The 14419-nt window shown below is 39.3% G+C and overlaps 2 protein-coding genes across 4 annotated transcripts in view; both read right to left on the bottom strand.

Annotated features, from left to right (window-relative positions):
* LOC310698071 (uncharacterized protein) overlaps nt 1-14419 on the bottom strand; it is a 318973-nt gene that overhangs the window by 201950 nt on the left and 102604 nt on the right. The gene's annotated exons all lie outside the window — the stretch shown is intronic.
* Nucleotides 820-14419, bottom strand: part of DIAPH2 (diaphanous related formin 2) — a 359470-nt gene continuing 345870 nt past the window's right edge. For all 3 annotated transcript variants that reach the window (XM_083484624.1, XM_083484625.1, XM_083484626.1), the window contains one exon: nt 820-8048. In XM_083484624.1, the coding sequence (XP_083340750.1) occupies nt 7984-8048 (65 nt within the window). In that variant the 3' untranslated portion in view covers nt 820-7983. The remainder of the gene's footprint in view (nt 8049-14419) is intronic.

The raw sequence follows: 14419 nt of genomic DNA, 5'->3' as shown, positions 1-14419 counted from the left end.
TGATTGCAGGAGCTTCCTGCAGCCAATCAGAAGCCTTGTCGTGGAAGTCAGTCCCCACACGAGGCCTCCACGCTGCATCGCTTTAGCGCAGGGACTGACTGAGTGGGCAACAGAGTCCGCAAGGTTCACAGGCTGGATTAACGAGCCCGGCAGGCCGCATCTGGCCTGTGGACCTTAGTTTGCTGGCCCCTGCACAAGGCTGAGATCCAGAGGAGACCAACAATTTGTTCTGGGGCAAGAAAGTCTGGTAAGCAAGTAGAATCCTAGAACCTTGCAGGAATTGTAACAGAGGGGACTTGAATTGACAATCTAGTACCAGTTGAAGGCTTTTAAAAATTGCACACTTTCTCCAAACAGGTTTTATGGTCCTTAAAAAAAAGAAGAAGTCTCAATTCGGGGGTGGGGAATGCAGGGAATGTTGGTGTTTTCAATGTGGCGAATCTCAAGCAGCTTTGTTATCTCTGATTGGGCCTGTAAATTTTTTTTTTTTTAGGGGAATAAGTGGGTGACTCTAGGCAGGGGCGGGTAGCTAACAAAGAGTTTGCAGTAACAGCTTGTCTGCTGCAAAACTGGGACATGTTTCCCACTCTTCAGTTAAAAGTTTTTATCTCTCAGTCCCTTTTCCCTCAAACTGGGCTCAATACTTGTGCAGGTACTGACAAAAATGGTTCCCATTGAGTTATTAGACTAGTTTCATCCATTCATTTAAGTGCTGTAAATTATTTGAACTAGAAAAAAGTGACTCTCTAATTTAAGTCTTACGCTTATCACAAATTCTTTAACGCAATTTACTGTCTTTGAAATAAAACACAAGACATGTTTTAATGTGCTCAATGACTGCATTATATTGTTACATTTTAAACTTGTATCACAAGGTGTTGACAGTTTAAAAAGAATATAATCTCTGAGTATTTCCCCCCAAAATTAGCCGTTACAGAAGACATTTGCCTTGCCCATTTCAAACAAATATATTTGACACTTCAGAGTAAAAAGGATTAACCCACCCCACCCACTCCCCAAACCAAAACTTCATAGCACAGAGGTACTTCAAAGTGATGATGTCTAAGAGGTATTAAATAAACATAAGCAACTGCACAAAGTATTGCAAAGCAAAAACAAGGTGTTTTTTTTAAACAACAACAAAGAAGTTAGGATCTGTTGATGACCAAATCTGAAATCACCAAAACTAATTTTAATTTGCAAATAAGGAAACGTTGGTATTATACACAAAGGTTTTCAACATTTTAGTGCATGACATTTGCAATGTACTTTTGATATCTATCATATTAAATGCTATCATCCAACTCAGAATTATGTGCTAACCTGCACTCAAATAAATGATGACAATTTGCACTAGATGGCAACTTAACAACATCTTGACAGGAGGCTGGAATTTACGTAAATAACTAGGTTAGAGAGAATTGTTGTGTTTTATGGTATCTCTGAAGAAGTTTTAGTGGAAATAGTTTTTGGTTACAAAGAATATTTACTTAGATCTGGGGAACATCAACTATCTCAGAAGACTAAAATGTGCTTTCAGACATCCATGCAATGTTTAGGCAGCCCTCTTTAAATAAGACATGGAAGTGGCAGGTGCAGTTACATGAAGCTCCCAAATACAATATTTCTTTGCTTTCTACAGTGGTGGATGGCCCAGCATGTTCCTTTTTTTTTTTTTTTTGCCTGAAAGTGAGGTTATTTCCAGAAATCACTGGCCATCCACAGCTTCTGGGCAAAAGGAGGAACAGACCTGGGGAACACCGTGCAATTTGCTGCCTTTATGGGCGCAATAGTGGTGTAATGAATACATTTGCCTATACATGTGCACAACTGATGCATATATTCCTTATGAAGGACTACATATCTCAGCACACTTTACTTCCATACAATCAAGTGAGGCATTCATGGGTGGACTGCTATTATAAATGGTATTGGTGATTCCTGTACTGGGCAATGTGGAGTGATTTCCTCTATATGCTGCTAAGTGTCTCACTTCCAGAGCTGCAAGGGGAAGGAGGATAACCGTGGAGATAGAGTTGTAAAGTTTTGTTTTTACTTTTACAAGTGCCTGCAGTATGTTATAAAAGGGGCTATTTCATGCTATGTATTTATTCGACTCTATAAAATCTTTTTATCCTTTCTCTTTTTTGAATACACTATGGCACATGGGAAGCAAGGACAGTTTCTTTTGTTAAACAGAAGTGTCAATACATTAGACATTTCATTATTTAAGGTATTTGAATCACTGCTGTGGGTATTTTGTTGTTGTTCTCCAACCTTGTTTAGACATGGTGAAGGAAAGCCACAAAGGGACAACTTTCATGCAATTATGAATTGATTTCACTCTGCCATAATCAAGTAGATATCAATATAGCATTTTTTAAAAGCAGAAGTTAATAAAATATCCTCATAATTACTGAAACTCTTACATGCATACTGTCATAAGGTTACTACATTTACCAACCTGTCTTCTACAGTTAGGAGAAACAGCAAACTAAGTAGGTTGTGAGTTCTAACAGCCAGGTTGCCAAAATTCATGTAGGATGAGTGTAGGAAGTTTAGGCTTCCTTCCTCTGCTGGACTGTATAAAAACATTTAACAGCACTTTGTAGGGCAAAGGCCTTAACGTGACCTGTCACAGACTTATTCTGAATATGCTCCTATGAACCTACACTATGGGCCTTCCTGTATGTCTCACCCTAAAGTGGCTTATGGCCTAACACGTTTGCTCTCTCTGTGCCTATTCATAATATTAGGAATGGAATGAATGGAAGCAAGGCAAAAGCTGCACTACAGAATGGTTGGGCATCTGACCCAAGGATGAGTTCTACCCTAAAAGCATGGGCAGCTGGTACATTAGGGCAAATGGGGCATTACCCACCAACCTCATTCTGCTGCCAGCCTTCCTACTTGCAGCATGTCCAGGAGTAGTTGGTTTGGTGTAATTCAGCAGGGAGGACAATGGGGACAAAACTAGAATTAGCTGACTCTGCCTACTATTGACACCAGCTCAGCTACTGATGTTCTCCTTGCCTTCTACCCTGCCCATTCCAATGAGAGCCAATCACCACTGTTCAATTACCTGCAACTACCATATTTTTTCTTCTTCAAAAAGGTGCCTACACATTTCCACTAAAACTCAGATTAAATGTATAATTAGAGCTGTACAAAAATGTTTAATAAAAGTGGATGGATTTTCTTACACAATTTAATCCATAAGAGCTTATTTTGATAACTTTTTTTTAAAAAAAGTTCCTTATGGCAATCTATCCCCAAGTAAAAGCTGCTTGTTCGTGAACAACCGGTGAACCAGAAGGTGGGCTGTGGCTGCTGGAAAATGTGCCACAAAGGTTCTAGACAGCAAAGCACAAAAGCCCATGAGCTCCTGGCTCAGGTATTATGCATGTTCCAGATAAAACACACTGTGGGACACTTAAGAGAGCAAAAATGTCATCTGAACCGACCTTTCGTTACATGAAGGTCTTAAGAAGCAATGATCAAGCAAGCTCAAATAAAATTTAAGCAAGGTTGTAATCCTAGACATCTGACATATTGGCGATCTATGATTAGACCTCCCATCCCTTAATTTACGTTAAAAGCAGTTGTGGGGGGGAGGAGGGATGAATTGGATCAGGACTATAGTACCTGAGCTGCTCTTTGCCCTATTAGAGAAAATGTGTGTGTACCCATATGTTTTCCCTAATAGGAGAAATAGCAGCAGTATATGTTATTTATTTCATTTTCTGTATTTCTGTTCTTTCTGGAAAGATACATTGAAAAGACACTTAGATTGGGAACACACACCATGGGGGAAAGGGTTTAACCTCCTTTCCCTGGTGTTACGATCCCAGTCCTATTCAGGGGCCCTGGAGATCTGAACACAGAACAACAATACCTAGTCTAGCATGGCCCTATGTTTTTAGACAACTTAATTTTGTGGTGGGAGGAAGGAATGTGTGTAGCTATACTGCATTCTGAGGTAGTACATATAGTGATATATGCAGATGTAAAGGCAAAACATTTAATTATGTGACATTTATGTATAGTTGTGATAAGCTCTGTAAAAAGGGGTCAGTTGAAACAAGGAAGCTTTATTCACCATGGCCTACATATACAGCTCAGAATGTACCGTTTAAAGTGGCTTGTTTAGAAATTCTTCATAGTGGTTTAATTTTCAAATAAGGAACTTTGCCTAAAAGGGCTTTTTTGGTCTTGTTTGAAACTGGTACAATGATATTTAAGATGTCACTCCTCAACAAGAGAAGGGCAGTTATATGAGAGCATAGCCTATTATACGTTATGCTTATATGAATTGTACATCTTTCTGCCTTTTGAGAAATGTTAAGATGCAAAGCACTTAAAAGATTAAGTGTTGTGCTCAGCAGAGTTCTACTCGCACTGGGGCAAAACAGCAGAAAGCCATTTAAGCGAATCCTCCACCCCACCCCAACCCCCCCTAAAGCTGCGACTGGGGTTTGAAGAACCTGCTGGAATAGCAAGGAAGGTTTTGTGTGAGGCTGTAGGTGAAAGTGGTGAAACTGGTTGCCCCCTCCGTTCATTCAGTAGAAGCTGCTGCTTGATCCCGGTTCCCACTGCAAATGGAAGAATCCTTTCCGTTCATGGAAGGGCAAGTTGGGAACCAACTCAATGTTTTTAGTTATTAAATTTAAAATATGAATGCATGCTAATATTCTGCTATATTCTAAATACATTTCATGGTAAATGTATGTGAGTGCTAGATTCCTAAGCGGTATTTCAGTGGTTGCATAAAGCTCCAGTGATTAACTTTCCATGAATAATTTGAGGCCTAGCCACCCCATCCAGTCCCTCTGCTTACAAGAGAGTTTGGTAGAAGGTTTCCTAGGAATATCTATTTGGAAATATATCTTCAGTAATTCCCCCTCTTAATATTAGAAAATAAGGCAAATACTGTTCAGAAAAAGGTGCTATGACCTCCAGTCTACACTTTTACTAGGTCACCAGGTAAACATATGACAAGAGTGGGAATCATATCAATAACAAAAGCAAGGCTTTTTGTTTTTAAATCTGCATTTTCAAATAGAATAAAAAGCTATCAAAAGACTCTGTGACCGAACATAATATTCAGAAAATACTTTTTAGACTTTATAGATACAAGCTTCCTGTATTTACAATATATCTTCTTCTAACACCCCCCCATTTCCCCTTTAAGAGACATGTCCATTAAATTACATAACATGTTCCAAATGTGGAATAACATGACTGGGCTAGTAAAACTGAAGCATCAGGCAAGCTTGCATCTTTTTGGACTTGCTCTTTGTCAGAATTTGGTTCTGTAAAATCTCTGGTTGCCAGCTACTAGGCTGCTCAAAGCATGGCAGGAAACAGAAAAAAACAACAACGCAACTGCCATAATAATTAACATTAGTGTAAAAAAAAAAAGTAGTATGTTCACAGATGCTCTAATAATCACTTTAACATTTTGGCTTTTAAATTCTAGCAAATTGCTTCTTTTTCTGAGATTCAGTACATTGTTTCAAAATACTGTGCATTAGAAAATATACACTTTGCCCATCTAAGTGGCTTACCAATTTGGCTTTATGTATTAAACACATTTTGACATGAGTTTGAAAATGTAGATTAGACAAAAGCAATTTTTTGCCTTATGCCTACTAGTCAATTCTCAATAGAGTGGGAGGTAACAGCAGAATGCCTGTTCTTTAACTAGAAACATTTGTGTTTCTAAGAAAGATGTCTAGCAGGGGTTGGGGAACCTGTGACTCCCATATGTTGTTGGTACTCCCACAAACCCTAGCTAGCAAAGCCTACATGGTTTTTTCTTTCCTTGAATTCAAACTTGTGAGTAGCCTTGACCCAGACATGTGGGTCTTAAGTAGCTGCAGGATGTAGAACCTGAACTCATATGCTGCTACCCATCTAAACAGGCTGGTTCCATTCTCTTTTGGACAGCTAGCGCAAGAAAACTGAATACTGCATGGACAAAAAGCGGCTGATAATTCCATTATAATATAAGCTATTTAGTGGTGAAGTACAATAATTGATGGGTAACTGATTTTTCTTAAACCAACCAACCAACCAACCAACCAACCAGTATACACCACTTATTTAAAATGCAGCAGGTGTACAACAGGTGGGAAATAGAATGATTATACCCCTTGTATATATAACACTGAATCTAGCCACTCCGTCCCAACCAAAGAAAAGAATGTATAGTTGCTAGAATGTCAGATGAGGAAGACATAGTCTGGGTGACCCTGAGCCAGTTGTTCTCTCTGTCAAACCCACAATATGTGGATGCTATGAGGATAAAAACCCTTCACCCTTTGGAGTAAAAATGGGATACACAGTGTTGTTAATAATACCCACTTTCCCCGGTTAGGAAAACAATGTATGCTTTTTGTGATATTTTATTGAGAGGGACATTTAGTGGAAAACGATAGTGAAAGCAGCTTTCACTACAAAATCAGGCCGCCGTGAGTATTATGGCTCTTGCTGAAGCTCAGTCTAGGCTGATTTTGTTCCTGACAGTTTTGAGCACCAGCCTGACCTCCCCTCCCTCATACAGAATGCACATCAGTTGCTTAGTGCCCCACCAACATGGCTCCTATAAACTCACTGTTGTAAGGTATTTTGCACATATGAGTGTTTCTCTTTAATCATCTGCAGTAAAGAAAATATATTCCATCATATAAAACACACCATATCCTCCTGAAGTGTGTGTACATGTGTGTGTGGTGGTGGTGGGGCGTGTGTGTGCACGGAATAAAAAAGAAAATGTGTTAGGAACAATTTTTACAGTGCGTCACTATTACACATATGACATACTCAAAGGACAGCTTTTGGGCTGATCAAAATGTAGTATGGTCAAAATGCCTCAAATACACATGTGTGGGTTTTTGTGATGTGCTAGGGAGCACTATATAGAGTATCTCTTTTCCCCACCCTGCTACAACTATTTTAGCTCATTGCCTGGGTTATCTCATCTCAACATGTACTAATATAGCTTTTATATAGCATGTTTGACTGTATCTAGAGAATCTAATTCTGATTACCTTCATATTAATAGATTATGTTTCTGAAAGCTTTAACAAAGGCAAATGAGTTTTATAACCATCTAAATAGGTAAGATTTTTTTCCTCCAAATATCCATATAAAGTTCATATAAGTGCATAATTAGAAAATACATTTTTAAATAGAGTCAAAAACATATTCTGCAAAAGATATGGTTTAACTTTGGTACAATCCTATGTTCTCATTTTTTAAAAAATTTTTTTTAGCAGTGATAAGAAGCCATATATCTTTCTACGGCTGATGCTGTAGATTTGTGATAAAGTTTAACTGAAACCAAAATAGCTGAATCCATCATGCTTAAAACTTGAGAGATAAGATTCTAAAGAAATTGATGGGGGCTGTACAGTGCTTTCTCAGGCTTACAAAAAAGGCCTGTTATGATGTGTGCTGTATCAGCTTCAATCTGAATTAATTAATATGCAAATTTTACTTTTTTCCTTTCATGTCAAAATAAGAACTGCCAATGGACTCCTGTCCTCTTTCGTTGACCAGATCTTTTGATGCTGCTTGTTTTAAAATCAATTTTATATGTTATTCGTCTCCATTCATATAAACCATTCCCCACACTTTTAGGAACAATCTACTGCACACCCTCCCTGAAATTCATGGGAGCTGCATAAAAACATAGTAGATTGACACGTGTGAGTAATACTAAAGAAGAAGAGATAGGAACATTATATTTTAACACTGCTTATATCTATTGAGGATTGCATTTTTAATATACAGTAAGTTGTGTGGGTTTTTTTTGCACAATAACGTTTGTAAAAATACATATTTATATTTCTGGTTGTTATTTTCTGGAATTCATTTGAATTTCATATATCTTCATTGTTGCTCTTTCCACATTTAGCTCTTTTCACCATGTCTCCATGTAAAGTAAACACTTCCCAGTTCTTTGGCATTGGGAGGGGTTCATACTGCCGTGATGCTTCCATTGTGACGAGAACGTGACCTTTCCAAATTTACTCGTCTGTTATCTGGAATATAAAGGGAGAAGGAAACATTATAAGATTTTAAAACATGGATACTGCAATGTCAAGAGGTGTAATGGTTCTAGGGGTTGCTTGTGTGTAAATCAACGCCACCCTTGGCTGGTTGCCTGAATGAACCCTTTCTGTCTGGACAGCCACGCACCCATGACTGTCTCAATCGCTGGCAGAATCCGTTAGTGGGCATGTCTTGAACTTCTTCTAGCAAAGAAGCTCTTTGACGCTTAGCCTCCGCCTAGCTTCCCTGTGCGGAAGCCTTCTGCGCAGGGAGGGTGTGGGCATCGGAGGACCCGTGCTCTCCCCACTGGTTCCTGGCGAGGAGTCTTGGTGCCACCTCGCCGATTCCCCCATCTGCCCCCCTTCTCCACTGGTGTTACGCTGATTTCCTTCCCCAGAAGATGTGCTGCTTCTCTCCCTCCCGGGACACTCTCCGGAATCCCTCTGGAGCCCTCCCTCTCCCTCTGGCTCCAATGGCAGTTCCCTGACAAGAGGTTTTCAAGCAGTCCTGAAAATAATTTCAAAGCAGTAGATAAATAAATTACTAGGTGGATGGATCAGAGAAATTTTAGAGTACAGCTGCCAGGAATTCAAAAGTTCTGCAATCAACAATAAATTAATCTCCTGATCTGAAACTCTGGGGGTGATAAAGGCATTCTGTGGAAGAATTCTGTGGCACTCTCCCTTGGAAATAGTAGGTGACAACCAAAAATGCAGAGGAAAGTGTTACTAAATGAAGATGTCTCTGTGCCCAGTTGCTTTGGGAAAGAGAAAGTAACATTATCCTTTCCTTGAGAGGCAAGTTCACCAGCATCATTCATAAAGTAGGGACAGATGACATAACTCATTATTCCCTTTACACACACACACACACACACACACCACTTCCTACAAATTACCTGGATGAGCAACTTCAATATAAACTATTACTGCGCAGCAATTATTGCAATGGAAAATCATAGCATAGGAAGATTATTTCATGGGCTACAAGTCCAATGTCCTGAAAGCACAATTTTAAGTCAGGCATGCTATAGTTGAAAATATATTAACAAACATGGTATTTCCTCAAATGTGTTTAGCATCTCCTGACCAGTAAAATGCAAGTGACATGGCTGAAATTCCTGTGTGATACAGACATGCAACTGATTAGCTTAAATCGCATGACAAATGTTAGCTCTCTGGAGATAAATAAATGTGACACATTGAGAGAAGAGTTAAATAGTTCTGGGAAGGGTTCAAGAAGCAATGGGTAGATTAAAAACTAATAAACTTCCATTTACTTCTGTATAAGTAGCTAGAAAAATGGATTTTAGAATTCATGGATAAGTGCCTCCCAGCCACTTTCCTTTTGGGCAATGTCTCTCTCCCCCTTTCCTCCTCCTGAAATCCCTGTATTAAGAAATTTGAAGTTATGCAGCCAACCACACAATGAAAGACACAAGTGTCCCATCCTACTGCACCTGATAATAGGCCGAACCTCTTCTGTGAAACCCACAAACTATGACATTAATTCAGGAAATCCTGCTGAACTAAAGTCCAATTTGCATAAAATGTACAATATGTTTTTATTAATCCCTTATAAAAGACTATGGGAGGTAGAGGGCATCATGCAAATATAGCAAGCTTTTTTGCATTAATCATGGAGATGAAAACTCTGGAACCAGTTGGTGAGCACTTCCTACAAATATACATCTCTGCCACACAGGGGTGAAATCATCACATACAAATAACAGGCCCTAAAAGAGTTGAATTGATTGTTGTTTGAAGAAGTTCTAGAAAAGGAAGGCGTATCCCTGGACTACAAAACCTCAGTTAAAAGAGTGACAACTTCACGAATTTGGATAATGTCTAGTAAAAATAGCTAGAAGATACTCTCTTTGGGATTATGTTGTTGACAGAATGCAAAACCAAACTACTAAATTTTTAATTAACACCTACAATCCTGTGGTGCTGTTAAAATGATTATTTGCTGTTGCATTTAGAATGTTGAAGTTGCTGAAGAAATGGGGGGGGGGGGAAGGACCAGGGAGCGATTATTAGCTATGACCTGATAATTTCTGCTCAGAAGATCTATTTCCACTTTAAGGTGGCTGGAAAAAGAAACTTTTGCCAGATTTGGAGTTTAAGCTATTTTTTTTGGAAGTGAAATATGTACACCAACATTGGACAAAGCATTCAGCTTCACAATAGGAAAGAATGACAGGTTGAGAAGCCACATAGTGTCTGTTGCTTGTATTTCTTAACCTTGGACCATACATGCATCTTACATTATAGAAAAGAAAAACACTCGCTTTCCATATTGCCTTCTGTATAAATCTCAGGGCAGATAATAATAATATTAAATAAACATATATTAAAACCACCAAATGTGAATATATATAACCTGCTCATAATTACCACATACTCATTATACCAGTGACTATTAATAAATGCCTAAGTAAACAGGTGGATTTTAGACTGTTGCTAGAATGTCAGTGAAGTTGATGCCACACATTTCAGGGAAGGTATTTCCAAGTTGAGTAATTTTTTTTTCATATCACCATCTGGTGTAATTCCCCTAGCACCTTTAATTTCAGTCACCAGCACCTTTAATTTCAGTCACCAATGTAGTTCATTCAGCATCAGTATTATGTGGTTCCTGATAGCTGTCCTGCCAATGTATTGAAAGCCACATTTTTCACCAATTGCATTACAATAATCTAAATGAGTGGTGATCAGAGCATGGCTCACAGTGGCTAGGCTATCTCTATCCATAAACCTTAGGAAGAAAGAACGGAAATTTGTAATTAACATGAATTTCTATTTGAAAAGTGGACTGGAGAATAACCAGTGAATAGGATGACCCACTGGATTGGATAGGCAGGCCTTTTAAAGCCTCTTGCCTCCTCTTCCAGCCATCCCACCCTCCAGTTCTAAGTGGCAGAGCAAAAAATGACCCCTCTACCCCAAAATATAACCATAGCCAGGATGACTATGCCCACTACAATATATATAATGCCACATTTGGAAATTACGTAACACCACATTTCCAAACCAGGACAACAAAAGCATATGAATCTACACCATGGGTAGGCAAACTAAGGCCTGGGGGCCAGATCTGGCCCAATCGCCTTCTCAATCCGGCCCGCAGACAGTCCAGGAATCAGTGTGTTTTTACATCAGTAGAATGTGTCCTTTTATTTAAAATGCATCTCTGGGTTATCTGCGGGGCATAGGAATTCATTCAATTCCCCCCCCCCAAATATAGTCTGCCCCCCAAGTTCTGAGGGACAGTGGATCGGCCCCCTGCTGAAAAAGTTTGCTGACCCCTGATCTACACTGTAAGACTAAGATAATGCAGAGGGAAAAACAGAGGTGGGTGAATGTCTTCCAGCACACTCTTCAAACAGAAATGCACAGCAAAGACCAATTTCTGTTTTTGCATCTTGAGTGGACTCGATGACATTCAGTGAATAGGATGTAACAGAGCAGTTTTCTCTAAGAACAGGGTGCGATTCCTTTTCATCAAAAGCAAACAACCCTCCATAGCACCTTTCTATCCAAAGCAGCATAAACGGAGGAAGAAGAAGTATGAGAAGAGGCCCAGTGGCCTCCCTGGAGCATATGCATTGTGTTCAAAAGGCCCCGGGTTCAACCTTGGTAGGGTTGAGAAGGACTCCTGCTTGAAACCTCAGAGAGATAAGACAGTACTGATTCAACCATTTGTTCTCAGAGAAAAGAACATGCTCATACTATGAACGTTCCCCTAGTTCTGCTTCCAATGAAAATTCATAGTATAAAAAGAACATTCCAATCTGTGCACAAACAGCAGTATTTAAATATTCATGTTGTAATCAGACAAATTAAATGCCTTCTGTACTTTGACTGGTAAGTTGTTGAATTAATTCTCTTCTGTTTAAGTATGTACAAAACCCTAGCTGAGAATCAGTTTGTTTTCAATTGATTTAGCACATGGTTCCTTCAAAGCATGTGGTATGCTACAGATGAAAAGTGCTCCCCTTTCTGCCCGCAGAATACCCATCTCTCCATCAGGGCACATACCTTGGCTATACATGGCCCAGCCCAGCTCTATGGGGCTGTTTGGGTGTCTCCCGAAAAGAAATATTTTAGAGTAAAAAAGGATACCTCCTGATGGGAGGAGGCTAGAGAAATAGAGAATTGTGTATGGAACCAACATATAGTCCCATCTGTTGCTTTGCATCTTATAGGAACATTCTGAAGGCTAAGGGTGCTGGGCAGACAAATGTATCCAGGGCACAAAAAATCTCTTGAAGTTTCTAGTGATTTTTGCTGTCTTTAAGTGAGATATCCCGGGAGTATAGCAAATACTTGCTGTCAGTACACAACTGAGTGCAAATTGCTTCAAACAGACTTATCTGGCATATCCAAGTTTTATCTGTTACAGGCAGTATTTGCTCAAAGTGGCTAAGCAGGGAATTTGAAGCAGCGGCAGCAGCAACAACAATAACAACAAAAACTACTGCAACTACTACTACTACTACTACTACTACTACTACTACTACTGAGGCACACAGACTTGCTATTCCTAGAAACAGCAGTGCTATGGAATGAATGATTTAGCAGAAGCTTATCCCACAATAAACTGATCCCATGTGTGTGTGTTCAAAGAAATATATGTGGAATGTGGAAGAAAGGATGTGTGAAGAACTGGATGTTGCATGGCTGTGGTAGTTTAAAAGTATTCTTCTAACAATTATTTTTGTACTTCAGAGTTGAGTAATTAACTCTGAAGTACAACGATAATTGTTAGAAGAATACTGTTAAACTACCACATCCATGCAACTGACACAAAATTTAAATGACTGTATCAGAGTGGCATTTAAGATCTTGGGACAAAACAGATTTGTACGCTAAGCTGCAAATGCACATTGCAACCTGCTGGTGCTCCAAAGGCCAAAAGCTATGGCTTACTCTCCAATACCTGAAACAACACTAAACTAGGAGCTGAAGCTGCATTTTCAGCTGAGAAATTAACCTAAAAGTTGAAGTTGCCTTCATACTTTGGGAACTTCTTGTCTCAGGATGACAGTTCCATAAATGCACTTCTGTTTGCTCCAAAGACAGTCACATAGAGCATAAAAGCAAACATGGTAAGTGCTTGCATGGCGGAAGGTATACTAACATTAGAGAAGAACATTACTTCTTCAGTATTACGGTGATAACACAGAAGAATAACTTAAATGTGTATATAATAGGGCATAACTCATGCAAGTTCAGACATTTCATGGCCAATAGCAGTGTTGATTCTAGCTTTTGAGGGAGTTCAGACAAGAGATCCCCAGTAGGCTCTACCCTTCTCTTCACTGCCATCAACTACTCTGTCTCTCTCTTTCACTCCAGCGCCAACCACCATTGTCACCCAGCCTCTTCACTCCCATACATCTCTTGGTTGTTCCCTCTGGTTGCAAGGAGGCATAGGAGCAGGACCAGGTAGTTCTGAAGGCCAACAGTGGACTCCCTAGCTGAAGCATGAGCTTCAACCAGTGCCTGATGATGTTGAATCCTGTAACCAGCCCTGACAGATGGGTTGTACTGGGTTACCAGTAAGAGGATTTACATGCATAATCACCAGTTCTCATTGAAGCGTTTCTGAAAAGTGGTGGAGGGAGCAAAAACTTAGTGTTTGCTCTCAGACCCTTACACATGCACACTGTACATTTATTATTTGATTTGAACACATCTATCACACCTATGCTGCCAAAGGGAATCAAGACAGCTATCAATCAGTGCACACACACACAGAAATGAGCAAAATCCTTAAAACTAGACAACATACAGTCAAACTAATAAATTAACAATAGCCTTAACTAAGAATTCAGCCTTTTATTATCTACATGACTAGGCTTTGTGTGAATGTAACCACAGGGAATCCTGAAGTGACATTTCTTGTGCAACTAATTTCTTTGTCTAATGTCTGATTGGTAGTGTCACCTAGGTTTATAACAATTCTTCAAAGATAAAGTAAACCATTATTTTAAAATTTATTAATTTGGTACATGTTTTATGAGAATAGGTTTTAGAAGCAGCTCCTTTGAAACAAGCTTTCGGGAAGGTATACAGACAGATGCAGTTACTGTGTCTGCCATTTCTGTAATTCTGCATGAATTTGAAAACCATTCTCCCTGCCTCTGAAATGGAATGCAGTCATTCATTTTAATTGCAAAATCCACTTAGAGCTGATTTTGAAATTGTAATAAAGTGTGCCAGGACACAAATGCAATGAACATAATACATTGGCTATGCAACTACAAGGCTCTGCCTTTTTGAGCTTTGTCAGGAATATCTATTGTTCTTGTAACAGCTAAAAAACATAAATACCCCATGTTTTTCTCCCCCTATCT

The sequence above is a fragment of the Podarcis liolepis genome, assembly GCF_965112155.1.
Source record: "Podarcis liolepis genome assembly, chromosome: Z".
In the NCBI taxonomy this organism is placed as follows: domain Eukaryota; kingdom Metazoa; phylum Chordata; class Lepidosauria; order Squamata; family Lacertidae; genus Podarcis; species Podarcis liolepis.
The sequence above is the reverse complement of the archived record's forward strand: the minus strand, read 5'-3'. Positions and strand labels throughout refer to the sequence as shown.